This window comes from Triturus cristatus, chromosome 4_2 (assembly GCF_964204655.1).
Source record: "Triturus cristatus chromosome 4_2, aTriCri1.1, whole genome shotgun sequence".
In the NCBI taxonomy this organism is placed as follows: Eukaryota; Metazoa; Chordata; class Amphibia; order Caudata; family Salamandridae; genus Triturus; species Triturus cristatus.
This window is the reverse complement of record NC_140586.1, coordinates 129,598,775-129,625,102: the sequence shown is the minus strand read 5'-3', so window position 1 is coordinate 129,625,102 and position 26,328 is coordinate 129,598,775. Positions and strand designations below refer to the sequence as shown.

The 26,328-nt window shown below is 45.2% G+C and overlaps 1 protein-coding gene across 8 annotated transcripts in view; it reads right to left on the bottom strand.

Annotated features, from left to right (window-relative positions):
- The window catches only part of SLC11A2 (solute carrier family 11 member 2), a 475,484-nt gene that overhangs the window by 280,294 nt on the left and 168,862 nt on the right, over positions 1–26,328 (bottom strand). For 6 of the 8 annotated variants that reach the window (XR_014960527.1, XR_014960528.1, XM_085600792.1 and 3 more), the window contains exons 3-5: positions 9,895–10,040; positions 6,455–6,580; positions 2,177–2,296 (exon numbers count right to left, since the gene is read on the bottom strand). Coding sequence is in view for 5 of the 8 variants with exons in the window: in XM_085600792.1 (XP_085456918.1) it covers positions 2,177–2,296; positions 6,455–6,580; positions 9,895–10,040 (392 nt within the window). In the remaining 3 variants the exon portion in view is untranslated. Of the gene's footprint in view, positions 1–2,176; positions 2,297–6,454; positions 6,581–9,894; positions 10,041–17,924; positions 18,177–26,328 lie in introns of those variants that run through there. The other 2 variants (XR_014960529.1, XM_085600797.1) reach the window with 1 other exon arrangement.

Here is a 26,328-nt window from a genome sequence, read left to right as displayed (position 1 = left end):
TTGAAGTGAGTAAGTATTGTGGGTTTGAATTAATGGGTGAATCATGGATGGGTGGATTGTGTGGGCTGGGGAGTGGACAGATGGAAGAATGCCTGGTATTGGATGCAGGTCTGAGAGGATAGGTCGGGTGGGTTGGATGCACAGATGGATGGAAGGGTGAGTGTGTAGACTGATGAATGCATGGGTTTTGTAAATTGGGGAAGAAAGAATTGGTGGACAGGGTCGGATTTGTTGGATGAGTAGATAGACTGTAGAGATGGTGAGCATTTTTATAGGTTTGCATGAATGGTTGAATGCGTAGATTGGTGGACTGAGCTGTGTGAGTTGCATCGGCAGATGGATGGACGTGGTGCATGAATATCTGGATAAATTCACGTGTTTGGATGAATGCTGGAAGGCTGAACGGAAAAGGTGGGGTATGTAGATGGATGAATGAGCTTGGATGGATGGAATGTTTCTCACTTTGTTCGCAAATGTGCGGTGGAGACAAGAAGCCCCCCATCACCTTCCTTACCTGTGAGAATGAACATCCTAGGAGGCCCCGTTCAGCCGTGTGCACGGCGCAGCGGGTCACGTGCTTTTTACTCTAGTCAAAGGTATAACTGGCTTCAGGAATGTGTGCGGATTTGCCTCAGCAAAAACAAAAACACACAAACAAAAACACACACACACACAAAATACACACACAAAAATACATTCCGCTCTACACAGACGTGCGTGTGCACACACACACACACATCTCTAACCCCACACAAATACATGCACACCGCACATCCCCACATATATACAAGAAGTAAACGTGTCTCTCTAAACACACACGCACGTGCGCAGGCACACACGTCTCTAGGACACCACACACAAACGCGCGCACGTGCACACACACACACACACACACACACACACACACACAGACAACAACACAACCACACACACACGTGTCCCGGCTATGTCATCTGCCTTCAGTGCAGATCGCAAGAGAGCACATTTCGTGTTTAAAAGCACCCCCGCCCATTTCTTCTCGGTGTTCATTACGGCAACATGCCACCTCATCTGTCCTCCGGCCGCATCAAAAGCAGGGAACCCCTTTTCTGCTTCTTCCTTCAGTAAAAGCTGTGTGCGTGGGGAGGGTGCGTAGGGGCAGGGGTTCTGGTTTCTGTAAATTGCAACAAAGGAACAAAAAGGCTGCAAGCGGTGCCAAGTGTATCACTCCGACGGGGGGTGGGGAGCATCAAAGTAAATGTTTTCCCACTTACACTACAAGTCGTTTGAAAGAGGAGGCACTCATGTGGCCAGAGGGGGCACCCTGCCAGTGCAACTGCACCCTTTTAAATTCGAAATAGGTTTTCATGCCCCCAATAAACACGCGCAGACTCCAGGCGAAACCATCATTGCCCGGAGCAAAATAAAACAAGACTTTTGAATAGAGGGAAAACACGCGCTCGCCAGGCAGCCGCTGTATATTTTTGCATCGCGCTTTCACTTTGAAGTGAAAGCGAGATGTAAAAATAAACACGCGGCGGCAGGTCTCTTTTTTTGTCCGGCCCATCTGGACTGGATCGCACGGCTTGTTTACATAACATGCCTCCTTGCAATAAGAAACTGCTTCACGACAGCCATGAAGCAGGTGATCCAGACCGGATGGGCTGAACAAAAAAGCGAAAAGGAGGCACCCCAGAAAGCTCATTTCCAGTGCCAGGCCACTGTTTACCATAAACGGTGACGCAAGCCAATGGAAATAAGGGGCGGGCTTCAAGACCTTTTCTAAAACTCCTCATTTACAATAAATCTCGCCAAGCGAGCTTCAAATGTGCGCAACAACGCTAGGCAAGATATAAAAAGCAGCATTAAAGAGAAATCAGACAGATGGACTTGCTACGGCAGGATTCCTACTGTATGGAACAGAACTATTATTGAAAGAGGGGTTACTATAAATGCGGTATAGCCAAAAATTGGTCTGAGCCGGACCAGATGATCAGGTTAACATTAACAGACTGAGTAAATGATTCTCAATCAGAATAACTTAACCAACATTTAGACCATAAGGATAGCTTTCAAAATTGGGCTGGATCTGGCCTTCAAGAGCTTGAGACATTCATACAAGAGACAGTCTACGAACAACAACAAAAGTCTTTCAAGAGCAATGCAGGTGATGAAGTGCTTTAGAGCTGCAACCTACCTTAGGATACTGTCGATTACACACTTCAGCAAGATGAAGCCCTGTGACTACACCCAGTCGTGCTGCCAGTCGTTGTAATAGAAGGCCAATGATTGTCGCAGTGAGCAGGACCCACAGAAGCTGAAAAGAAAGAAACAAGATTGAACAGGAAACAAAAGTACACCGTGGGAGATACTTTTAAAAAAGACATGGGATGCATCCAAAGCTTCTGTGCAATTGTAACATGTGTTCATGACTTATGTTACCTTAAAATGGGGAAAGAAAGGAAGTAAAAACTTTACCTACAAAATGTCTCCGTTAACGTTGCATGCTTCATATGATGCAGTACTCAGAGGCCTAAGAGTCACCAGTGGTTGCTACAAATGGTTCCAATTGTTAAAGCGTTTCTCTATGAGAATGTGTGACCTACTTGTGGAAATGTGTGTGTTAAGTCGGAGCTACTCCAACAAGCATTTACAATGCAATAGGTCTCACATTAGTGAAACTTAGAGCTACTGGCGTTGCAAATGCTAATATTTGCTCTTTTTTTAATTTTATATCCCCACAGTAGCACAAGTAATAATAAAAGAAATGTAAGCAATGAAGTAAAGGGTGCAGCACCAGAGGCTATTAGGTGCCCCTGTGGAGCTGTAAAAAGACCTCTATTAGCCACATAAGGATACCGCACCCTTAATGGAATAATAAGGATAAAGTTTGCTGCCGCGTAGAAGTTTTTTTTTTTTTTTTTTATCTTCACAGGTACTACACCCTTTCTTTGAGACAGTGCACCATGGCGTCAATGCCAGAAAAGCAAATAGATAGAAAGTAAAAGGCGAGCAGCCGCCATGTTCTAAGGTAAAAGCAACAATAATGTGAAGGCAGCCGCCCACGGTTTTTTGCATTGAATAGCTTTATTAGCATTTGCGACATGTCAAGCTATAGCTTCAGATTTTTAAAGCTTAAATGCTACAAAAGCAAATAAGTAGAAAAAAGGCATGCAGCCGTCGTATTTTGTCTATTTATTTACTTTTGTATCAACCACGTCACGCCGAGCTTTAGCTTCAGATGTTTACAACTAAAGCGCGGTATGCTACGTTTACTAATAAAGTAAGTAAATAGCAAAAATAAAAGCTTTACTTCAGTAAAAAAGACTTGAAATAAATTACGTACTCTGCAGCGTCACGGGTTGCAGGAGCAGGATAACATGTCGTGCCTTGTACAGCAACTACAAACCAGGGCGGGTTGCAAAAGCTGGACAGCATGTGGTGCCTGCTTCAGCAAGACATTTACTAAATAGTGCTCACTAACTGTTAATGAAATCTAGAGAGTAAGGACACATGTAAGAGGAGCTGTTTTCATGGGAGGTAAGACCAGAAAAGAGGGAAGTACTAAGGAGGGACTAATAATCCTATTCTCGAATCAAAAGCCACCATTTACTAAGGACAGTAAGAGGAGCCAATTGAAAAGATGGGCAGAAAATGAATGAAGCTTAAAGTCCATACCCGAACATAGCATGTCCGCCTGCGAGACCTGAAAAGGTCATATCTAGTGGTGAATTCCCCACTACCTGGTGCCTCTTTTCACATCCCTGAACCGTTTTCACCACGGCTGTTTTCGAAACAAGCCTTGCTACATATTCTGCCAGCCTAGTTAACTGGTGCAGAGCCTTATTTGCCATTGTTGTGGCAAGTAAGCACAATGTGCTACAAACATACGTTTTCGCCTGCATGTTGCTTAAAATGGGGAAGCTTACAACAAGTAAAAAAATGAAAGGATGCTTTTACAGGTGCTCAGTGAATGAATGGATTTGGGGGGGGGGGGTGGGGGGGGGAGTCCCGACCCTCTTGAAGTAAAATACCATCTCCAGTATCAATTTCTCAAAACGAACTACAATAAAAATAGGACATGCAAGATAAGGGAATTTAGCCTTGCTTAATTCTGGCAGGCCTTCTTTTCATACCTACTCTCTTGCTGGTCTTGACTTGCAGTGCTGGCTAACAGAGCCCCTCGCTCACTGTGAAACATGCAAGCGCTGCTGTGTCACACAGCCTTTTCTGTTCTTCCGGAAGCAACCAAACTTTGCTCCTGGTGATTTCTATAGCGCTGAAAGTGGCCCTTGGAAAGAGTAAGAGTTAGATCTTTACACATGCAGGGAGCTAACTGCTCTAATGAACGATAAATGTCGGCTGGGCACGTTGCCTTTAGGAGCTAGAACAGATACAAATTAAAACGAAGCATAAAGGTGGATATTTTAGGCTCTGGCCTACGCATAATGATTAGATTAGCACTAACAAGTTTATATGATGTGCTGCGATAAAGGTCCACATTTCTGTTATTTCGAAGCAATAGTAATAACTAGTTTTAACAATGCCTAACTTAATTATGCATAATTTATTGACCTCAATAAGAAAAAAGGGTAAGTGGATCCTGCTTACTTAATTAGATAACTACTGAGGATGCCCTGGGTTACTCTGTCAAGCAGAAATTAGAGAAGACACATAACTCTATGCTCCTTCACCCAGCCGCACCTCCTCTTTCTTATGCCTTGCTCCAGGCTTATGTTAAAATAATGGTGCCAAACTTCTGAATACTTCCTACTTACATCCAAGAATGATGTGCAGATTTTGGACTCATAATCTTTGATCATGCCAGCAGTAACCAGAGAGTTTAGACAGAAATAATGCTCCCACCAAATATGTACCAAAAGGTTTCCAACAATTTTTGTCAACGTGAAACTAAGGCATTTATTACATTTTAAACAGCACTTGACTTCTAAAGCAAGAAGGCGAACAGCGAGCTGACATAAGCTGCTGGCAGGTGTGAGCAACACATTTATCCTTTCCCACATACTAAACATTAGCCTTTCTGTTGGGGGTTATCTCAGACTTCATTTACGCTATCTAATGGAACATCTCATATAAAATGATGCTAAAAACGAACAAATGAACATCAAAACCTCAATACAAAAAAACAATTAAGAGCGAAAAATGCGTAAATCAAGAGCACAGTGAGAAGGGATACATAGCGGCATGCTTCTAAAAGAAATGATTTGCAACCTACTCCTCTCTTGCCGAACTCACCCCCTTTCCAGTTGGTGTCTAGAGACTGTGGAGCAAGAGATTTCAATGACGGACCCAGTTTGCAGTCTTTGATAAGGAGAATAAAATATTCATGCTACGCACCTGCAGTGCAATGCTGTCCTCACGTGGTGCTATTTACACAAATACGTTGTCTGAGATTATAACAGCTCCTGTAAATCCTAACAGTCATTTATGCCACGTAAATGTTCTCCTTAACTATTGTCGGTCTAGTTTTAGGGCAGTGATTAACCAGCAGTTCCTCTGCATTAAAAAGTAGTCACTGAATAGTAAAAAAATATGGAAAGCACAGACTTAAAAAAAAGGGAAAAAAGAGGAAATCAGAATGCGGTGCACCTACCAAACTGCTACCGATGACAACAAGCCCGAGAGTGGTGCGTGCGCAGTCTTCACTTTTCAAGCACTGAACTCGCGCTTGTGGCGAGCCGCTGCTCGCTCCCGCAAGGTGGATGCCGCCACAAGCACGAGTACAGTGCTTGAAAAGTGAAGACCGATGGCTAAAGGCACTCCTAGAGCAGCGCATGCGCGCTGCCTAAGCGAGACCTAAAAAGCATCTTTGCGAATAACAGTGTCAGCAGTGAATAAGTTACATGTGTGAAAACAATCCTACATCCTTCTCTAGGCCCCTCCTCATTTATTCCACAAAATGTAAACCTTCATTCCCTCCTCCCTAATTGCCATAGTAAATTTGAGGTATTTCAGCTAGTTACGCAGTTCACACACCACAATTTTCTGCTTCCAGTGTACAATGTAAATTTAGTAGTGTCACATACAATGCCAAACTGCAAATGACTAAAAGTTACCAGCTCCCTCTGCTGGACTGGAATCCAGACTTCAGGCATCAAACACTCATCCCCTATGCCATATTGTGGGGGGTATCAACACAGGAACATAGAACCAAGTGCGGCCGCGAAAGTGATCACGATCAAACAGTGAAAGTAATCTCGGTAAAAGCGGCGCGCACATGCACTGTAGCTCTAGGCTGGCCTGGTAGCACTTTTTAGAGCCTTCTCAATAAGTCTCGCCAGACCAGCGCATGCGCTGGGTCAGGCGAGACCTAAAAATGTGCATGTGGGCATCTAAAACTAAAGAAGGACATACATAAATCATAGAAAACTAAATTAAACATAAAACCTAAAGCTGAACAGAGAACAAAGCTACAGGTAAGGCTACATTATCGTGCACAACTTCTAAGCAGTACCTTAAATCCAGCTACCGCTCCAGACTGCAAGTCAGACTCGATGTTGCCCGGGTCCAGGTAGGCAATGCTCATAAGAAATCCTGGTCCTGTGAAGGCCCAAAGCTTGCGAAAGCTGAACCATGTATGCTAAAAATAAAAGCATATCAGAGCAGAAGAAAAATTCAGGTTATATTGTGTTTCCCAACATTCACAGACCTTCCCTTTCCCAGTGTTAATGCACAGAAGAAAAACCATAGACTGTAACAGAATTGAACATCTATGATCGATGTTAATAAACAAGTCAGAGCCCTTCATTTGAGATCATTAGCAGGTATCGGAAAGATGGCAGCGTGTTGCTCCAAGTCAGCCGAAGATAAATGCAAGCTAACACCATCACAAGCAACATAACAAGCTGCCACTTACTAGTGCACTATTCAAACATATTACAAAAGTCTTCCGGCAATTGTAAATAAGGCATGACGCAACCAGGTGTCTTCCCAATGTAAGCGCACATACTTGAACCTGTTCCAGGGCAAAGACAGTTGTGCAAGTGCGAAGGCCAGAAGTATTTGACACTACATTTTGGAAACTGGGCACAAACTAAACCCCAAATAGCAAATGAACTGTTATCTATAAGCTATAAAATATCACTCAACAGTAACCCATCCACAGTTCGAAACTGCCCCATCCAAGTACAAGAATCAAGTTAATTTGATAATCAACATGATATCGCTCCCTTGTTAGCATGAAAGAGTCCCAATATATAACATTATATTATTACCAAGAAAGTGCGGATAAATCCCACAACAGGAAATAATGTATCCACTTGAGCATGAGTTTGAGAGTCTACAGGCAATGTAATCAGTAGAGTGCAACCTAAGTAGGCATATGCCTACTTCACTAAAACGATGGCTGTCCTAGAGCAGGTATGACTGGCTTCAGATGAACCATGGGTGTTACCATAGTACAAAGAGTCAGAGGGATACTCCGTGGACCTGAGAAAGAGTGAGCAGAGCTGGTCGCACCAGGTCCTAAGGATGTACAAAAAACAGGAGTACCTTCCCGACACCAATACAATATTTATAGGCTATCAGTCCATAGATTGAAATGTGCCCACAGACCAAGCAAAAAGTTTAAATTATTTTATCTTTCATTTTCATTTATTTCTCAAACGTAATATTATACATATATAAATGCTATGGTAGAATCATTACTAATATTCATTAATTTCATATCAAAACAAACACATTGTAAATTCAACTTTGACACAATAAGTGATTTAAAAAGAGACAAGCAATGATGTGCCCGACGCAGAAAAAACTATTAAATAGATAAACAATGCATATAATGAATCAATGCATATAATAACAAAACAATCAAAAAAATACACAATACAATGTAGCACACATAAAAACAATAAACAAGGATGTACACCAATGGAGATGCATTAAGAGTTTGATTGACGCGTTGTGACTAGGTTTATATACTCAGCCAATCATTCAGCCTATTCCTTTCTTGCACCATTTTCATTCATTAAGGATTTGTGGGGTTCTCTTAATTTCAAGGTCACAGGTTAAAAGCCAAAGGGCAATTCCTGTTTGCCTAGTTGGTTATCTAGCTAGGTTGAGACAACTACTACTCAATGGCTTTGACCTTTCCATTTTCATGCATATTAGATTAATGCAGTAACTAACCTGGTCTCAACAAGTGTTACCTCAGTCAACTGGAGCACTGGTTTCTGCAGCAGACTTTGTGGCCGGAACAGACAGTGACCCAGATTATGAAGTAATTTGTACTTGAATTTAACTAGACTGGACATTAGGCTGGTTCCACAGTACTGCCTCACAGCTCAGACCCCATTCTGTACAGTGCTTTGAGATACTCACAAGACTACCTTTAACTTCACTTACAACAGGAAAAAAAATGTACTCTTCCTTTTTCTCTCCATAAAATACAGAAATTCCAAAAGGACTGAAATTCTTTGCCCTTGCTTTTAGTTCATAAAGATGGATGATGGAGCAGGGGCTTTTATTTTTTGGTAAGCAAGAAAAGAAGGTCACCGGCTGCAATGGGACACACTTTATAATCACAGATTATACAGATTTTTGGAAGAACGGAATAAGATAGGACGCTCCTGCATCCAGTGAATGGGTCACTTTCTTTATTTGATTTTTTTCCTAGCTATGTAAGCAGTTGAAAATCGACTTGAAGTCATGGACCAGAGACCAATAAATGACATTGAGCATCATCTATATCACTCCGATCCAGTGTTCTGAAACAAAGAGGTCCCGATATTGTTATGAAGGGGCCCTCTGGAGACCTTTGTTAAGCCTGGAGTTTATAAAGTGATACATGAAAACATCAGTTATTAAGGTCACTCTTGCCCCCGTCTCTCTAAAACGATCATCTATGTTAATAGCAAACAACTTTTTGAACTGGCCTTAGGTTCCCTCTGGAGCACAAATTACAAAATGCTGCGGTTGGGAAAATGAGAATTTGGGAGTGGACACTCAGTCGAGAACTAAGACTTCATAGTAAAATGTTTAGTGCAGGAGCTTGCTCTCCTAGCCTCTTTAGCAAACACCATGGGCAGGCACTAGACTTGCTGGAGCTGGAAGAGTGTCCCAGAGTTATTGGCCTAGAGCCCCAGTTATCTACGTATATGCCACTTACTGTTAATGGGGAGAAAGGGGAAGGTAGACTCATCAACACTCATTCTCATCATGGCTGGGTGTAGCAATATGCTGTGCCCTCTACACCATCAAACGAGGACGGCTCCAATAAAGCTCTTTAGGGCAGACCCACAAGCGGATTTAGATGCAACATAATCATACTAACATTTACTTACATTTAGAAATCCCACAGCGGGCCTCTTGAAAGCATAGAAATAAGTTACTTACCTGTAATGAAGATTTAGAAATGGTTTACCCGCAACAATGTGTCTAACAGCAGTGCATTCTCTGTGGCATTTAGTAATAACAAAAAGCCAAGACTTTCTCCAAGGGTAGACATTATGATCACAACACATGTTTGTCATTAGGGCCCAGGAAGTTAAAGGGCTGGCAAAATGAGTTTTAAAAGCTACAATTTAAGACTTCCCAGCAAAGCTGGGCAATTCTTGGATGCTGAAAGGTGTGATTTACAGAACATGCGAATCAAAAGATCCGAAGTTGTAGACCCTGAATCCCGAGGGATGCCTTTTGTTTCAAATAGAAACCATTCCTTGACTGGGAACCCCAGTTATCTGTTTTCAAAACTCAGACTCCACCCATGGCTTTGCAAATGGCGATGATTTTATGTCTGTCATGGAGCAATACGCTACCTTCTATCCCCCATTATGTGGATAGCTAAGAATGTGATTAAAGTTCTGACAGATCTGACTCTAAATCATGTCATCACTGGTGCACCGATTCCTTTAAAACCGCATCAAGCATCTGCAATCATCCACTGTCAGCACTCACCCTTTCATCTTCAGGAATGGGGACCTTCTCATCGAAGTAGGTGGCGAATGGCTCCTCTTGAGACATTGGCGATGCAGGTATGGTACTGTAGTCAGAGGCGGCAGTGTTGATGTCTCCATTTCTGGCCCCGTCTCCAGACCCGCTTTCTAAGGCCGTACAAAAATTACAGGCTTAGCAGCATTCACAGAGGGATAACAGGCAGCACAAAGATTCAATTCTAGTGATTATGTGCAGACTTGCAGCAGAAGAGGGGGTGTGGGGAAAATAAGGCTCAACTCTAGGTGCTTCTGACAATGACATGATGGAATCAGTTTCAGAACATTTGTATAGATTCAGGAAGCAACAGGCCGCAAGCTTAGTGAAAACTAAGCAGGCAAAAGGTAGGTGGACTTTGAAGTGAATGTTTAGGGGGAGCAAAAGGTTTCAGGTTTTGCAGATGCTCCCAAAAGATGCAATGGTCATGAATTTACGCAATATTGACTTTTAACACCAGTGCCACTGACTCAGGAGTACGCCCTTTATTGCCACATGGAGTTGACAGAAGATTCTACAATATTTTAACTTTTTCACAACATCACATTGTGGCAGAGCTTGTAGTGCATAGAACGATAGACACACACTTTCCTGAAAACCAAACTGCAACACAAGCAATGGAGACTGAAGAGAACATCCAGGGATGTTTCAAGCTGTGGTATTTTAGGTGCAATTGACAAAGCCCAATGTTACAAATAATTCAAAAACAGGCTCAGTGAACTGTTGAACTGTTGATGGCCAATTACCGAGAGGTTATGTTCAAGGCACGAGAGTTTGTTCTTTGCATGCCTATTAATACATTCTGATAAGAATATACAGAAAAAAGAATACCGTTTTAGTCACTAAAGTTTGTTATCAATTTACGGCTCAAAGACTCCACCTTTTCATTATATGATGCCCAACTTCCAAATACAAAGCTGCGATGTTTTAACAAAATATTTATTAAGGCTGTATAATGGACTTATGATCATGAAATTGGAATCAGGATTAATGAAATTTCTCTGTTACGTAGATCAAAATAACCTCTCTCTTGAATTGTTTGGTTGTTGCACATTTCCCAGAATTGCCACAAAGGAGGAAACAATTAGTCTCAAATCAGAGAAAACGTAATACTCACTACAATATTAATCCCACTACTATGTAAGATCTACTGCTGGCTGAAGTGGTGACTGGACTTTAATACCAATCATGTGTTTGAGCTACTATTGGCACAAAGGTAATCTGCATGGCTTTTTGAAGGCAAGCCATCATAGTCATCTATGTTTTACGCACAGGCCTGTCCATTTTTCCCTAGTAAGTATGCAAATCACACCAGGCCACAGGTGGCTCTCTCTTTCACTGCTTAAGATGGCATCAGAACTAGGCTCTGATGCCACGTGGATACCCAATGTGCAACATATTATTTTGTGTGGGTGGCTACCATAGATCAACCCAGGCTATGCAGTAACTGATGCTGCTAGTTCTGTCATTTTTAGCCAAAAGTACAGGCCTTTTTACCTCTACAAATGTGGGAAGAGTACTTATCTGTTCTCCCCTGGAAAAGACCTGTTCAGTCCCTGCCACAACTGGGGTCCTTGGCCTCCACCATATGTGGGACATGTATGAAGGATGGAAGGACAAACAATTGATAGGTGGAATACTTAAATTAATCCCAACAGTAGAAAGGAATGCGGCACTGTGTAATTACACAGGACCGCATTCCTTTCTACTGTTTTTGCTCATCAACCCCACAAGCGGAAACCAACTGCATGCATATTTAGCTTGGTTCTGCTCCAGTAGGACAGTCCAGACCAAACTGCTAGTCCATGTCGCCTATAAATGAGACTATGTAAGGAGAATGCCTGTAACATGGTTGAGGTGTGTGGGGGTTTGCCTGTGCGTCCCTGGAAGTATGAGTGCTGGAGTCCATTGGACTACACATGTGAGTGCTGCACATGATGGTGGTCTCTGTTGTGCTGAGCTGGTATAGTCCAAGTCATACATTTCAAGCTGCATTTACACACTATCCTGTCCAGCGCTCATGAAACTGTTGTACCTTCTGGGTGAGAGTAGCAGCTAGTTCGCAGCACTTGTTTAATATAGTTTCCCCTTGCCAGAGCAAAACTCTACCCTCCCCATTTCCTCTGCTGGGGCCATCTCCCGTAGTAATGATATTTAACCAGAAAGGGCCAAAACACATCACAAACTGAACCAGCCCAACCTGGTCCGAGTGTGGATAGAAGGGCTGAAATGTCAGTAATTCGGTTGCACAGGGAAAGAGGCTCCCCCAGAATTCGAGGAGCCTTGAAAATTTTGAACAGTCCCTGTGATCGGTAGTTCGCCTGTGGCGAGCAGAGGAAGATAAACATTGGCCCACTCGCTCACAATGTTGTCCAAACGCCGGGCAGGCCTGTGCACCAGTGAAGGATAATGGCACAGAAAACCCAGGAATGGAACCTTTTTTTGGCTCTCAGTCTACCTCCAGAATGTGGCTAAGTCTGGGAGGTATCCTGAATGACCGGATGAAAGGGAAGAGGACCCAAGAGTCAGCCAACTGCCGGTAATGTCGTGAGGATAGCGCAAGGCATTGAAACTGCCCAAAAGCCACAAGGTCACCCCTGCCCAGCTGCCCAAGAGAAGCAAGAAAGAAATTTAAGTCTAGGATCAGCTTCAACAAATTCACCTTTCAAGAAGTGTGAGCCTGAATTGTCCCAGACTCTCCCTGTGCCAGGAGAGTGTCAATATCTACCGCCTCTTCCGCTTGAGTGTAAACAGAAGCAGTTGGTCTTTAGCCCACAGCCCTTTTGCCCCATCTCCTAGGCTAAAGGATCTGACAAATTTCAAAACACTGGCCATCTATCTGGGTGCCTGACCCCAACTTTTGCTTAAGGGACCAGTTGGATCCTTTTCTAGTCATAGAAATTCAGTGGCATGGACTGTGACCTCTAGTGGTTACCAGTGGCGACTCATCAAGTCATGTGACCAAAGTAAGAAGTGCCTACAATTCTCAATTGTGAAATCTTACTTGGCTGATTTATTTTTTATACAGTGCCACAGCAGGCAGTGACATAAATCACGCCTTCTATGAGCTCATTTTGCTGCATGGGAAAGAAGACTAGTTCCAGCCTCTTGTTTGTTCGAGTGAGAAGATAATTTAAGTCTGCTTGGCACTGCAGTGAGGTGATGTTTACAGAGCAGAGACCAATTAATTCCAATATCCCCCGTTGGTGCTCATTTCCGACGAAGCTGCAGAGAACAATGCACCTTGGTTGTGCACGTGAGCACATTTCAGTTTTACACACTATGGACCGCATAAGTGAAGAATCATGCTTATGCTACCTTATGTTGTATTGTGAGGTTTTGGAACAGATAGGGAAAGTAGCTCAGTGAGGTGGGAGGGAATAGTAGCTTCTAATTCTCAGACAGGCACAATGTGAAAAAGCAAATCAAATCACAGGCTAAGGCCTTATTAACAGTGGCCTAACAATTCTAATGTAGTGGTAACAGGCGTTACCAGACTCATCAGATCTACAAGTTTGGAAGGAATATTGCACCTCCATGGTGTTTCCCGTGGAGAGCAGATGTCCTACCTGCAGGAAACATCTTCAGGTGAAATGAGGGGGAAAGGCATGCAGATATTGGCATGGTAAATTCAATGATTTCATGTTATTGGCCAAAAACTTGCAATGCAGTTATTTCCCCCCTACAGGCCTTACTGGGGCCCCCATTAATGGTAATTCCAGAGGAGGAACATACCCGGGATTATCTCAGCCCATTCCTAAAGAAAGCCAGAGTGCAGCTGCACCACTGGGATCCACACTTTAACACTGGAACCCTACGCACCACGGCCCCCATTTTGCCATTCTAGGCAAGCGCCTAGAGGTTATGTCACGTTCTCTGGACACGTCTGCAGTGAGGATTAAGCAGAACCTTGAAGGATCTCTTTTTCCCTTGTAGCTCTGAAATCAGACACTCAAAAAGATCAAACTCCCAACAAATCTGTAGCCATGCAGAACTGACTGCATGTCGACCTGCATGACACACACTCATATATAGGTCTATATAGTGTCTGCCGGGCTGCAAAGATGACTGCTTAGCAGTGGGCAGCTTTGTCTGTCTAGTTGCACTGTGCACTGGCAGAATGCACCTGGATGTCTACACAGTTGTCTCTGTACATGCCGGGCTATGAGCCCATACACATATACATTGGGGAGATATGGCCTAGCACCTAGAGCTGCTGATTTCGAAACCTGGGGACCCAGGCTCAGCACTTAACTCAACATCGTGTGATTCTGGGCAAATCACTTACCTCCTTGAGCCTACAAAAATGTGAAATGTAATGTGTGAGTTGTATTTGTGGAATTCCCTGCTCGATATACACAATCTCGTAGTTTTTCTCCCATTTGTCTCCCACTTCCCCAAGTAATGTAAAGCGCTCAGTTCTTTCCTAGCTTGACGTGTGCTAAATAAATACCAACAGATACATATATGTGCGTGCATTGGTGTAGATTGGGTTCGGTACCCTGCCTGGCTGTATTTCTGCTTATTGGTTTAGCTAACCTTTCTCGTGTGTTTGTTTGTGCATGTTCAGTTTCATTGTTCCCTGTCACTGCTCACTCACACATAACTGTAAACTGTCTGGTCTGATCCAAACAAAGAAGCAACGACAGAAAAAACAAAGCAAAGATATTATGCTTGGGGTCTTTTGGCTTTGCCGATGGTTTTAGCCATGCTGCACTAAATCTCTGATGCTGTGCAGTATAACTAATAAACAGGGGGCGGGACCTACGAGGCTGGATTCTACAAAATGACTCACCTGTGTTTTTTGCTTTGTTTTGTTCGATTAGAGTTTGATTAGATAAAAAAAAAAAATAACATGAGGACATTGGGGGAAAGAATGCATGTGGGGAATTAACACAGCAAAATCATGGAGTGGGGAAGCAACAGGAAGGAAGTAGGAAGCAACACACAGGGCGGAAGGAGGCAACACGGAGCAAGCTGGTGGGGGGAGCAACATGGAGCACACTGGTGTGGGGGGAAGCAACAAGGAGAGTGTGGGAAGGGAAGCAAATGGAGACAAAGTAACATGGAGTGGACAAACAATAGAGAGCGCAATGTGGAGTTAAAATGTACAGGACAGTGGCTTGAATGGCAAAGCTGTATACGAGTGACAGCTTAAGTAAAAGTATAACAAAGTTGCAGAAAATTACATTTTTATAATGCTATGAAAAGAAATGTGCAGAGAGAAGTGGACAAACAAGGTGATGGTAAAATGCATACACCTTCATGGAATTCTTAAGAAAATCATGGTTTAAATTGTTTAAAATTATGATTGTCTTAACTTTAAGAGATACGAAACGAGCATGCAGAAGTATAAAAAAAGACCTTACATTAAATGATTTAAAACCGATAGTCCACAGGAGAGCACGTGGAATGGCGAATGTGTATAAACTAAACCAAATGAAAGCAGCTCAAAAGGACAAAGGCGCTGAATATAGAACTTTTATGTTATGAAAAGAAATGTGCTGGGAGAAGTGGGGAAAACACACAGAATGCTGAAACCGCATGCACAGTCACAAAGGTATTATCAGAAAAAGAATATAAAAAGATTCACAAAAAGCAGGCACGTATGGAAAGATAAATATAGCTAATTACAGAGATGGTAAACATGCTATGTTCCACGGATGGGACAAAGACCAGATGAACTGGTTAAAGAAAAATTAAAGCCACAAAATAGTAACCAAAAAAACAAGCATTTGCAATGCAATCGGTCTCATGTTTGTAAAGGTTTGATTTTTTGGCGTAAATGATTGTTTGTAGTGGAATTATGTGGTTTAAATTAGAACTGTTAGTTGCGGAATTGTGTGGGGTGGAATTTTGTGGTGTGTAGTGTATGTGTGTATTGTGAAGTTGTGGTTTGATTTGCTGGAGAATCTTTTGAAGTTCCTCGTAGCGGACTAAACCACCACTAGGCGCTGGGAAGTGGAAGATCTGTTCTGGGACCTTTGGGGAAGGTTGAAAGGTGGGTGGTGATAAAAGCGTGAATGAATCAGATATCTCCTAAGGTGTACATATTCAGTTGCTTTAGAAACGCAGATGAAAAGCTCAACTCATAACGGTATTAGTTCACACAGCAAGCGTTCCTCTAATTTCAGAAGCCTTTTACACTTAAACGTATCAGATGAGCGGTTTGAGTCCAGCCAGTGGGAGAGGAAGTTATATGAGCTTCGATATGACCAACACGGGGATGATAAAACTCATATTTTCAAATTGCTTGAGAACCTCGTGTATCGGAATGTGAAGGCAGCAGTTCAAAGCTGTACCAGACAGTCGTTGCAGGCACTCTGCTAGTTGTTTACATCTCCTGCACAGGGCCGAACTTTAACTGCCAGAGGACCCTATGTCCTAATGAGGCCAGGCTGCTAATAATCCTGGGCAAATCCCCGTGCCCAGGTTCCTCATAATTAAAAACCATGGTGTTGAAATCGTATTGCAAAGAAGTATGGGTTATTGACAGACAGTAATGTGTGATGCTATATGGTGCAAACCTCCTGTGCAAATCTGGTAAGATAACTCCGTGGGTTAGCACCTCGACAGCGGAGGTCCTAATGTAACTTGCAGATCAGTGCGGCTTTGCCATCAGCTCAGGATTTCATCAGTGGTCTTAGCCTTTCATCCTTCAGTGACCTTTGAAATGAGTGCCATGGAATCTGGACAAGTTTCAGCTCTGGATTGTTGTGTACGCCCTGCCGTAGCAGTGTACATTGTATAAACAGGGAACAAAAAGTAGGAAAGCATTATGGGTGTGTGCGCTCGGAGGGTGGCGCAGCAATTTAAAACGCAGATAAAAGCCCAAAAGAATTCAGATCCTCTTGGAGACAGGATGTGGCATAACAGCTAAAGCTGCCGACTAGGAAACGGGTTTCAAGCCTCAGCATAGGTTCTCCCCGTGACTTGAAAATAAAAATAAAAAAGCTAGCAAACTTACCTTTAGGAGCGGCTAATAGAAAAATAATATGAAACATGTAGCACTACGCAGAGTCATGTGGGCTACTAAACCATGTCATTAAACTTTGTTTACCCACGCAAACACAACTACAGTCACGCAACACGAGTCAAGAAAGACAGAATTAAAATAATAGCACGGCACACCTACCACTGCTGCCACGGGCCGATACAACCAAGTAGTTGATTCAGGTGCACACAGAGTCAATATATGCCTCACCAATGGTGAAGTGTGTTGTGCGCTATGTACTGATGCCAGGACCACTCAGGTCAGAGTTGATTAGCTAAAAGCACAGAGACCGCTGTGGCCGCAGGGAGAAAAGGCCTACCACTCGCCATGGGGGAGCAAAGTCATTACACACCGCACGATCTGGTGGCTGGTGCAGGCTACGGCTGCCGCTGAGTAGAAGGCATGCTCAACTTCCAGCGCCTGCTACCGAAGTGTTTGTTTTAAATAGAAAAAAAAGTGCCTCAGAAACAAAATTCAATGACGAAAGTGGAAGCAGACAAGTCCTCCAGCAATACTCCATGGGAGTTAGAAATTCTGAAACGGTGGGACCACCGGAATCCATTATCCAATTAGAAACGTTTTTTTTAAAGGACACTGAAAAAAGCCAATCAAAAGTTGGAGGTGGCGTCTAAGGCCATAAACTGAGACATCATGTCTTGAAGAGACAGTGCATGTGCTGCCTAGGCGAGACCTAAAAGCAGTGACAAAAATCCAATAAAAAGTTTTTGTACCGGTCAGCAGTTGACATGTCCACAATAAGTCTTTCACAACTAGACTGTCTTTGATTTAACAAAAGGATACTTAACCTTTAATCTTGAGTTCACGTTAAATTGTAAACTTTGCGGAATGCGGATTGACCCGTTTTTGCCAAATCACACAGGGTGGTATTAAACTTAGATCTTCAGCAAGAGTCTACTACTTAAATGCAAAAAATCTTTCGCCAGTTCTGGCACAATGCCCGCCTGTCGCCCGCGGCATTTTAAAGATCCTTGCTGGTACTTACTAAGACGATCCGACTCTGCCATTGTGGGTGAAAAGTTGTTTCAGTCTGTGAACGACAAGTCGGTGGCATCGGTCTGCGGCTGCAGGGGCAGGGGCTCTTCCAGCGACTACAACGCGGAGATCGCCTCTTCCATAACCTAAACAAGGAACCGGACGCGTCGTGGCATGTCCACATCGGTGCGCGAGCAAGGGACGTCTGTCGGCGCGAGCCCCCGGATCACAACACCTCGCAAAGTGCCGCGTCATCTTTCGAGTCCTGACTCAGAGAGCATGGCGAGCCGGGTCAGCTGACGTTGGGGGAGGCATTGTGCCGCGCGGCTTCATTTGCACAACGAATTCCAAGGAGCCCAGGATCTGGGACCTGCCGATCGGCTTCCAGGAAAGACTGGCCGCACTGAGCTAATGCAGAACATTTAACAGAAGCAGGAAACAGGGCTCTACAGTGACTTATATAAATATGTTTTAAATGTCATAAGGACGTTCTGTAGCTAAAATATATTTTTACATTCATATACTAAAAAATACAGATAAAAATAGAAAAAAAGACGGCTGCAGCAGACGCCCATTTAGCGGTAGCTGTGAACTTAAAAAAAAAAAACACATGCTTTCAGATTTAGCAACTTTTGGTAGCTGGCTGTGCCTTTATCAATTAATGATTATGAACATGCTCCACCCGAAGGCCTTCAATAAAGATTGCTTACTACAATGGTATGCCGCTATGTGTTTTTATTAAATTAAAGACAGCATGTGGTAATACTTCCAGTAATATCATCCGAGCAAAAGGCAATATATCTCTTTCCCTGCCAATACATTGTTTCTGAACCCTCTAAATTTCTTCTAACAAGTACTGACAAAGGCAAAAAGTTGCACCTATGACAACTTTTGGCTTTGGCAATCATGTTTAGCCATGCTGGACAGCAGGGCGGTTGCTGTGCTGAATAGCTACAAATAATGTAAAATATTTTTTTTATTTTTATTTTTTATTTGTTTATTGAACATCTTGTATAATACACAGTCGGGCCCCCAATTAGGGACCACGGAAGATATCCATAAGCACAGATAGAACAACCATTTTTCATTTTAAAAAAAAAAAAAAAAAAAAAAAAGAACATCCCTCAGAAACTACCCACTTCCCTCCTCCCTCTTCCCCCCACGGCACTGTAGATTATACTGTGACCCCCAAGGCAGCATATCATCAACATGAGGGCATTTCACAATAGTTGATCAGTCCCAGGATCAAATACAGCAAGAGCATCAAGTTACAGCATCTATTGCAAATCAGGGTTGCCCAGGAGATAGACAGAAAGCGGAGCCCAGATATCTTTAGGGCATGAAGTCTCAGGCAGTTCCTCGGCGTATATCCCAAGTTATTCTCTACAGTAGAGTAAATCCCGGATCCATTTTTTCAATGTTAGGGTAATTTTAGACCCCCGGCATTGTGCCACCGCCCTCTTGGCCAGTAAGGTCGAAACAGCCACCAGTCGACGGTTGCAGGGTTTAAGACCCTTAAATAATTGTAATCTATAACACGCCTGCGCTATTGCGCTTTTATTTAAATTAAAAAGCAAAAGCAAACAGGCGCAGGTTAGGAAGCTAGGCAAAACTTAGGAAGGGAGAGGTTGGAAGAGAAGGATGCAGGACTGGGGTGAGAGGACAAGCGAGATAATGGTGGAATATATGAACTATGGAGGGTGGGAGGAACAGGCTGTGTGGGCAGGGCCGGTCTTGCCGTAGCCGGCACCAGTCGTTTCCCCGGTGGGCCGAAAGCTTGGGGGCCGGTTTTGTAACCGGGGGCCGGTTTTGCAGCATTGACCCCCTGCAACAAAAGCTGGAGCGGTGCTTCTCACTAGCATCGCTACCCTCCCCCCTCCGACGGGGTAGGTCGAGCAGATTGCCAGGGATGGTTGCTGTTCCCAGTCTGGCCGTGTGTGTGGGTCAAACAGACAACAGAGACAGGACGGGGAAGTGAAAGCTATCTGAAAATGGTGGGTAAGCGGAAGAAATTAGGGCAGTAAGCGGACAATGGAAGAATGGTGGGAGGAGCTGGCGTGCATACATGCCAACCCTCCCAATTCAGACTGGAGACTACCGATTTCAAGGCTAGTCTCCTGCCTCCCAATTCCTGTATGCAGAAACCCGATTCCTCTGTGGGCTTCAGCTGACCGAGCCTGCTATTGTGTAACTGTGTATACACCGCAGGGCAGTCTCTAGGGCAGTGCGATCAGCGCCACCTTACCAGGCACTAACTTTAAGGGGTGGCACTGTGTTTTCAAGTAAAATATGGTTTGAAAAGCACCTGCTGCTGCGTTCCTTGCCTCCAGCAATTTATAGGCAACCATAAAAATGTCAAGATAACTCTGGTGATTGATGGACCTGCTGCAGAGAGATCGGAGTTTCGAGTAGTGGAAGTTTTAAGTCATCGGTAAGCAGGTGGTTAAAATTCCTGCTGCAAGCATGCGTACCATGCAGATCAAAAAGTGCATATTAAGTAAAAAAGGTCAGTGGGTTATTGCTGTCAGAGAGATCCTATTGTCATGTGCAGTTTATAAGATTACATTCTAATATAGAACAGTGAGCTAATGACTATCATCAAAGAGCTGCATGCAAATTGTAAGGCATAGATTAAAGGGTTATGATTTTTCCCCCCAGTCTTTCAATATCCTCCTTGCAAAAAGGGTTTCACTTGGGGAGAAAACAATTCTTCTTAGTAAAGCCAAACACCAAATAATGGTGTGACGTTTTACATTTTAAGTTTGTGCTTCTCTACACTAAGCATTCTTAAACTATACTGTCTACCAGTAGGGATGAATGGTCACTCTTACACTATGTAGTCCTCTGTCTGATGTAACGTTTCCTATACACTGATTTACACACTTATGATTCATGGTCTCTGTGTTATGTGTGTGTGTGTGTGATGTAAAGTGATCGAATACCTTACAGTGGCACGAGGGGCACTATAACACAAAGGAAATACATGTGAGAGAGAGTGGTTATGGAGACTTGAGGGGCACTGTTAAAGGGCGGTAGTGAGGAGGAGATCATGGGGGGGGGGCGCCAACAAACATCGTTGTACTGGGTGCCACCAGTGCTAAAGCCGGTCCTGATGCACTGCCAGTAACGTGCTTCTTCGGGCCTGTGCACACCACTTGTATCAGGCTCTCTCTGATTGCCATAGTGCTTTCTCCTGCTTCTGACAGGTAAAAAACAAGCATTTACAATGCAATGGTCTCGGCATTGGTAAAGTTAGAGCTATTGGCATTGCTCATGACATTATTTTTGTTTATGTGTTTGTTTTTAAAACATTTAAAGAAACGGCATTGTTAAAAACAAAAACAAACAAAAATAATGTCATGAGCAATGCCAATAGCTCTAACTTTAACAATGCCAAGACCGTTGCATTGTAAATGCTTGTTATGAAGTGCTTTGTGCGCATTTCACAGTAACTACAAACAAGCATTGGCAAACCCAATGTATCTGGACTTGGCAAGCTGTCGCAATGGATATTTTGCAAGCGGCACAAAAACAAAAAGAGAAAACAGGCAGCTACCTGACCAATCCACTATATGCTTGCAATAAATATTGTGAAATTAAAAATAATAACTGTTTTACTGGTGATGTTTTGTCACAAGCATTTCAGTTGTATCGTGCATTTTATTATTATGTGACAGGGAGAAGAAAAAATCAACACCGAACAAAACAATTAAGTTAAGGGGAACACTTATAAAAGCAATGTGTTAGGTTGTGTCTCCCAGACCGTGCAAGAGGTCTGGTTGCACACAGGCGCAACTAGAGCCCAATTTCGAGGGGGGGGGGGCTAAGACATTTTTTGCGCGGGGGGGGGGGGGGGTGCTGGCCTGAATCTTGAAGCAATAGGCAGAGTGGAGCTGCAGGGGCTCTTAGAAGGGGTGAAACACCAGCGAGGCCTCATTAACATGCAAATGGTCTTTCAAAGACCTGTGAAGTGCTCGGGTGCGGCTGTGTGGGCACTGGGAAGCTGTCTCATCCCGGGCTGCCACACACGGGGGGGGGGGGGGGGGGATGAAGCCCTTTGAGTCCAATTGGTGTTGCGCGCCCGGTCGGAGGACGGAGATGAGGAAGTAAAGGGGGTGGGGGGAGGAGTAGAGAGGTGGGAGCAGAGAGGGGGCACAGACTCCAGGAGAGGGAGCATGAGATGAACAGCGAGTGAGTGGGCAGGAGAGAGTGGACGGGAGGGGTGAGAGAGAAGGAGACAGGAGTGCGCTGAGGTGGACAGCTCGCTGCCTGCCTGACTGCGGCGGAGGTGCTGCCCCACGGCTCTGCAGCATCCGGGGTCCCAGAGGTGTCCGGCACCGCGGAGCCCACAGCAGCCCCCGGACCCTGGCCGGGCGCCCCCCGCTGGAATGCATTCACCGGCTACCCTCCAGCGGACCCCGGGGACAGAGCCCGGACCGGGAATCCCGGACAGGCAGCTCACGACCGGCGACCATGTGGCCCCGGGGCCCCCTGCCCAGCCTGCTGCTCTGCTGCGCCACCCTCCTGCCCTCTATGTCATGTATTGTCCACAAATGATAAAGTCACCAGTTAGGAAAATCCATGTTTAATTGCTATTGGCACTTCTAATATAGCCCGGAGGGATAATGTGCTTGCTGCCGAGACTTGTTTAATGTACAGGAGGAGGGACCCATCCCAGTGAGCTAGCGAATTAGTTTGTGTAGCTGTCACGGGAGCCTTTGAACACTGCAATTTACAAGACACGTGTTAAATTCAAATGGAGATACCTCTGTGGGTCAATGCACCTAATGGCGGGGTCTGTTTAGATTTTGAAGCTCACAGGCTCAAACCCCTGCACTCAGACCTGAATCTTTTTGTTATTGCTTAATTAATACCGTGTACATGTGCTGATGAAAAATATCGTATTGGCTGCATTCCAGAGCAAAAGCTGATGCATTTGTGACCCGCTGAATAATAACACGGCGCTTGTGTAGTGCTTACTGTCGTCGCGTGTGGTTTGAGGAGCTATAAGTAACAAGTTATTGCTACTCAACTTAACGGCAATAATTTCAAACAACTTGCAAGGGCGAGCGTTTGCTCAACCCCTCCGTGACCAAACCTGCAGACCACTGAATGTTACACAAATCTCAGCACCCAGCAAGCACTTTATCCTGCGGAACTATATCACCAGCATCTGGGGGGTACAGCACTAGCAGGAAGACCCGGCGGACTCAGGGAGAGTTGGGCTGTGAAGGCCTCGGTGCCTGCCTTGAGTCCTTCCCGCGTATCCCAGAGGGCAGTGCCCAGCTCAGCCCTGCGGTGCCCGGGTGAGCGCTGAGGGGGAAGAGAAACACCACTGCTTCTCCTGGCCTCGGCCGGAGGAAAGGCCTGCTGGGATTGGAACCTGTGACTCACGAGTCACGCAAACACTCTCCTCAGTAGGCGCTAAGCACAGTTTTCAACCTAACCGTGATTCAAACCTGCAGTTTTACGGACATCTCTGCAACAGCCACATTCCCCACTGAGGTATCTTCCTGGTACGTTTCACACTCCTACGTGGTAGTGTGTGTGTTAGCATCCAAGCGAACGAGGGGTTGTTTACTTCGCCGAGCAGAGAAAACAGAGAGGAGGGGCAGGTTGGCAGAACAGTCTGATAAACACACAGGCTGTGACCGAGCTCTCCGAGTGCAGGGATTAGGGTCGACCTCCTGTGGGGCCTGCATTTCTAAGAACTCGGTCTGTTGTTTGAATTAGGCCGTCCAGAATCCACAAAGGCCTCGGTGTGCGACCCGCCCACCCCACACCCTGATGTCCAGCCACACAGGGCTGCCTGCCCGCCCCCTGCCAGCTATCCAAAACAGCTGAGTAACCTTCCCTCTCAGAGCCTTTTGGCACACAAACACGCGCAGGGCAGCGGGTGCCATATGGCGGCAAAGCTCCCCCGGACAAAGTCCCGCTACCTCTCCTGCCCGCAGAGCACATCCCAATGAAAGGTGCAGAGCTCCGTGAAGGCTGCAGAACCAGCAGCTGAGCGCCAGAACCGGCGCATAAAGCAGATCTCGGTGAAAGGTGCTGAAACCGACCAGCAGAGCTACGTGAAGGCTGCAGAACCAGCAGCTGAGCGCTAGAACCGGCGCATAAAGCAGATCTCGGTGAAAGGTGCTGAACCGACCAGCAGAGCTCCCTGAAGGCTGCAGAATAAGCAGCTGAGCGCTAGAATTGGCCCACAAAGCAGATCTCAGTGAACGGTAAAAATCCGACCAGCAGAGCTCCGTGAAGGCTGCAGAAGCAGCAGCTGAGCGCTAGAACCGGCGCATAAAGCAGATCTCAATGAAAGGTGCTGAACCGACCAGCAGAGCTCCCTGAAGGCTGCAGAACAAGCAGCTGAGCGCTAGAACTGGCCCACAAAGCAGATCTCAGTGAACGATAAAAAATCAGCTCCGAGGACAGGACAACGACAAAAGCATACTTTCAAAACATTTTATTTATAAACAATATGCTGATTTTTTTAAATTTTATTTTAAACACAGGGGGAGAGGACAAGCACACCACCGCCTTTCTCCGAGGTCAAGAAGAAATGCCTCGGAGAAAGGCAGTGGCGGATTCGGATTTGGGGGCGTGTTTGTCTTTTCTCTCCTCCAGCCATTGGCTGGAGGAGAGAATGAGACTTTCTTTAAAAAACACGCCCCCCGATCCGAAAAGGACGGGGCATGATTGGAGTGACGGGACCTCTTCTCCAATGGCTGGCCAGCATTTACGAGGCCAGCCAATGGAGAACAGGGCAGAAGAGGGGCGGGTTCAAGCCCCTCTTCTCCCAAGTCATTATCTCTCGCGAGCGAGACTGCGCAAGCGCAGCCTTAGCTAGCCGAGACCTAAAGAAATGTACATTTGCATTTCTTATATCCGATTCTGCAGCAGCAGACTTGGAAAGCCCGTACATGACAGTAACCTGATTCAGGCCTCAATAGAAGTCTGTAGGAGAGTAGGATCTGCACTTATGTTGCCCCCACTTTTTTTCTGATGTTAAGACTGGTTTCTGGCTATAGTCTGGCTGGGTCCCTGCTAATCAGGGCCCCAGTCTCTCTCTTCTCTCTAAACAAATTGGGGTGCATAATAGATGCACTAGTGATTGGATACTGTGGTACCTTATGAGCCCCTAGTATATGGTACCCTAGGTACCATGGGCATTGGTACTTCACAGGCCTACCAGGGGCTGAAGCATGTATTATGCCACCCCTGGGAAGCAGATTAAATCTGACACCACAGGCCTGTTACTGCAGCCTGGGTGAGGTAGTGTTAGCACTCCTCACTGAGGTATAGGTTCCTATATCTCACCATACACACACATATAAACCTATCAGTCACCCCTAAGGCAGGCCCTATCAATCCTGAGGGCAGGGTGCTTGGTTTACAATGTGAGGGGGTGCCTCTGCATGAGCAGGACCCCTCTGCAGCTGGTAGAGTCTTCTCTGTGGCTGTTTGTGGATGCGGTTAAACCATATACTCTTAAGTGCATTATAACCTACCGGTAAATGCTAACTTTGGGATGACTGCATCAAAACATGTCGTGTTTGGTGTCAAACAACTTGGAATCATACCCCCCCCCCCCCACTAGTAACTGGTATGGGAGTATGATCCCACCCTTCTAGAGGGGATGACATGTACCCACTGTGGAAACACGGTAGAAATCTGAAAGAGCCCTGGCATCACAAAATGGATGCCACCAGCACAGACACTGGGCTGCCCTCCTGCTGCTGACTGAAACTCGCAGTGGAGGAGGCCCAACAATAGGCATCCTGTCACAGGGAGGTGTCACCACCTTCCAGACAGGATTTAGTGTATTGGGGCTGGGTGGGTGCAATCCTAGAGTGCTTTGAAGTCCTGCACTGGGAGAGCAGTAGGCTCCTCTGTGCATAAGCCAGCTCAAACTGGTTCAGGGGCTACCTGCCCATGCTCTGGCGCGAAACTGGACAAAGGGAAGTGGGTGTAACCATCCCCTACCCTGACCCTCCCAGAGGAGTGGTCATGAAGCTAGTCCCTCCCTTTCTTTTAGTATAAGATAGGGAACCCTTGCCATTGCAAACTAGATATCCCTGGACGACGCTTTACAAGAAGAATCCTGGCCCTTCGACGTTCCACTACCTTTGGAAGACGGAAGAATCTCCCTTGGAGTCAAGGAGTGACTCCCCTGCTTGGCAGGCACCAAAAACTCTAATCAACCGTCGCAAACTTTCCCGCTCCCGCCGGAGTCCGAAGTCCCTGCAGCCCCGGAAGTGGATTTCCTGACTTCTCGACGGCCATTGTGAGTCCCCAGCAGAGCGGAGGTGAGTGGACCCCACGAGTGACGAGGAACAGCAATACCCGGGTACCGTGCACTATTGTCGAGTGCAACCCCTTCACGACGTTCTACAAACTTGTGCATTGGACCATTTGTG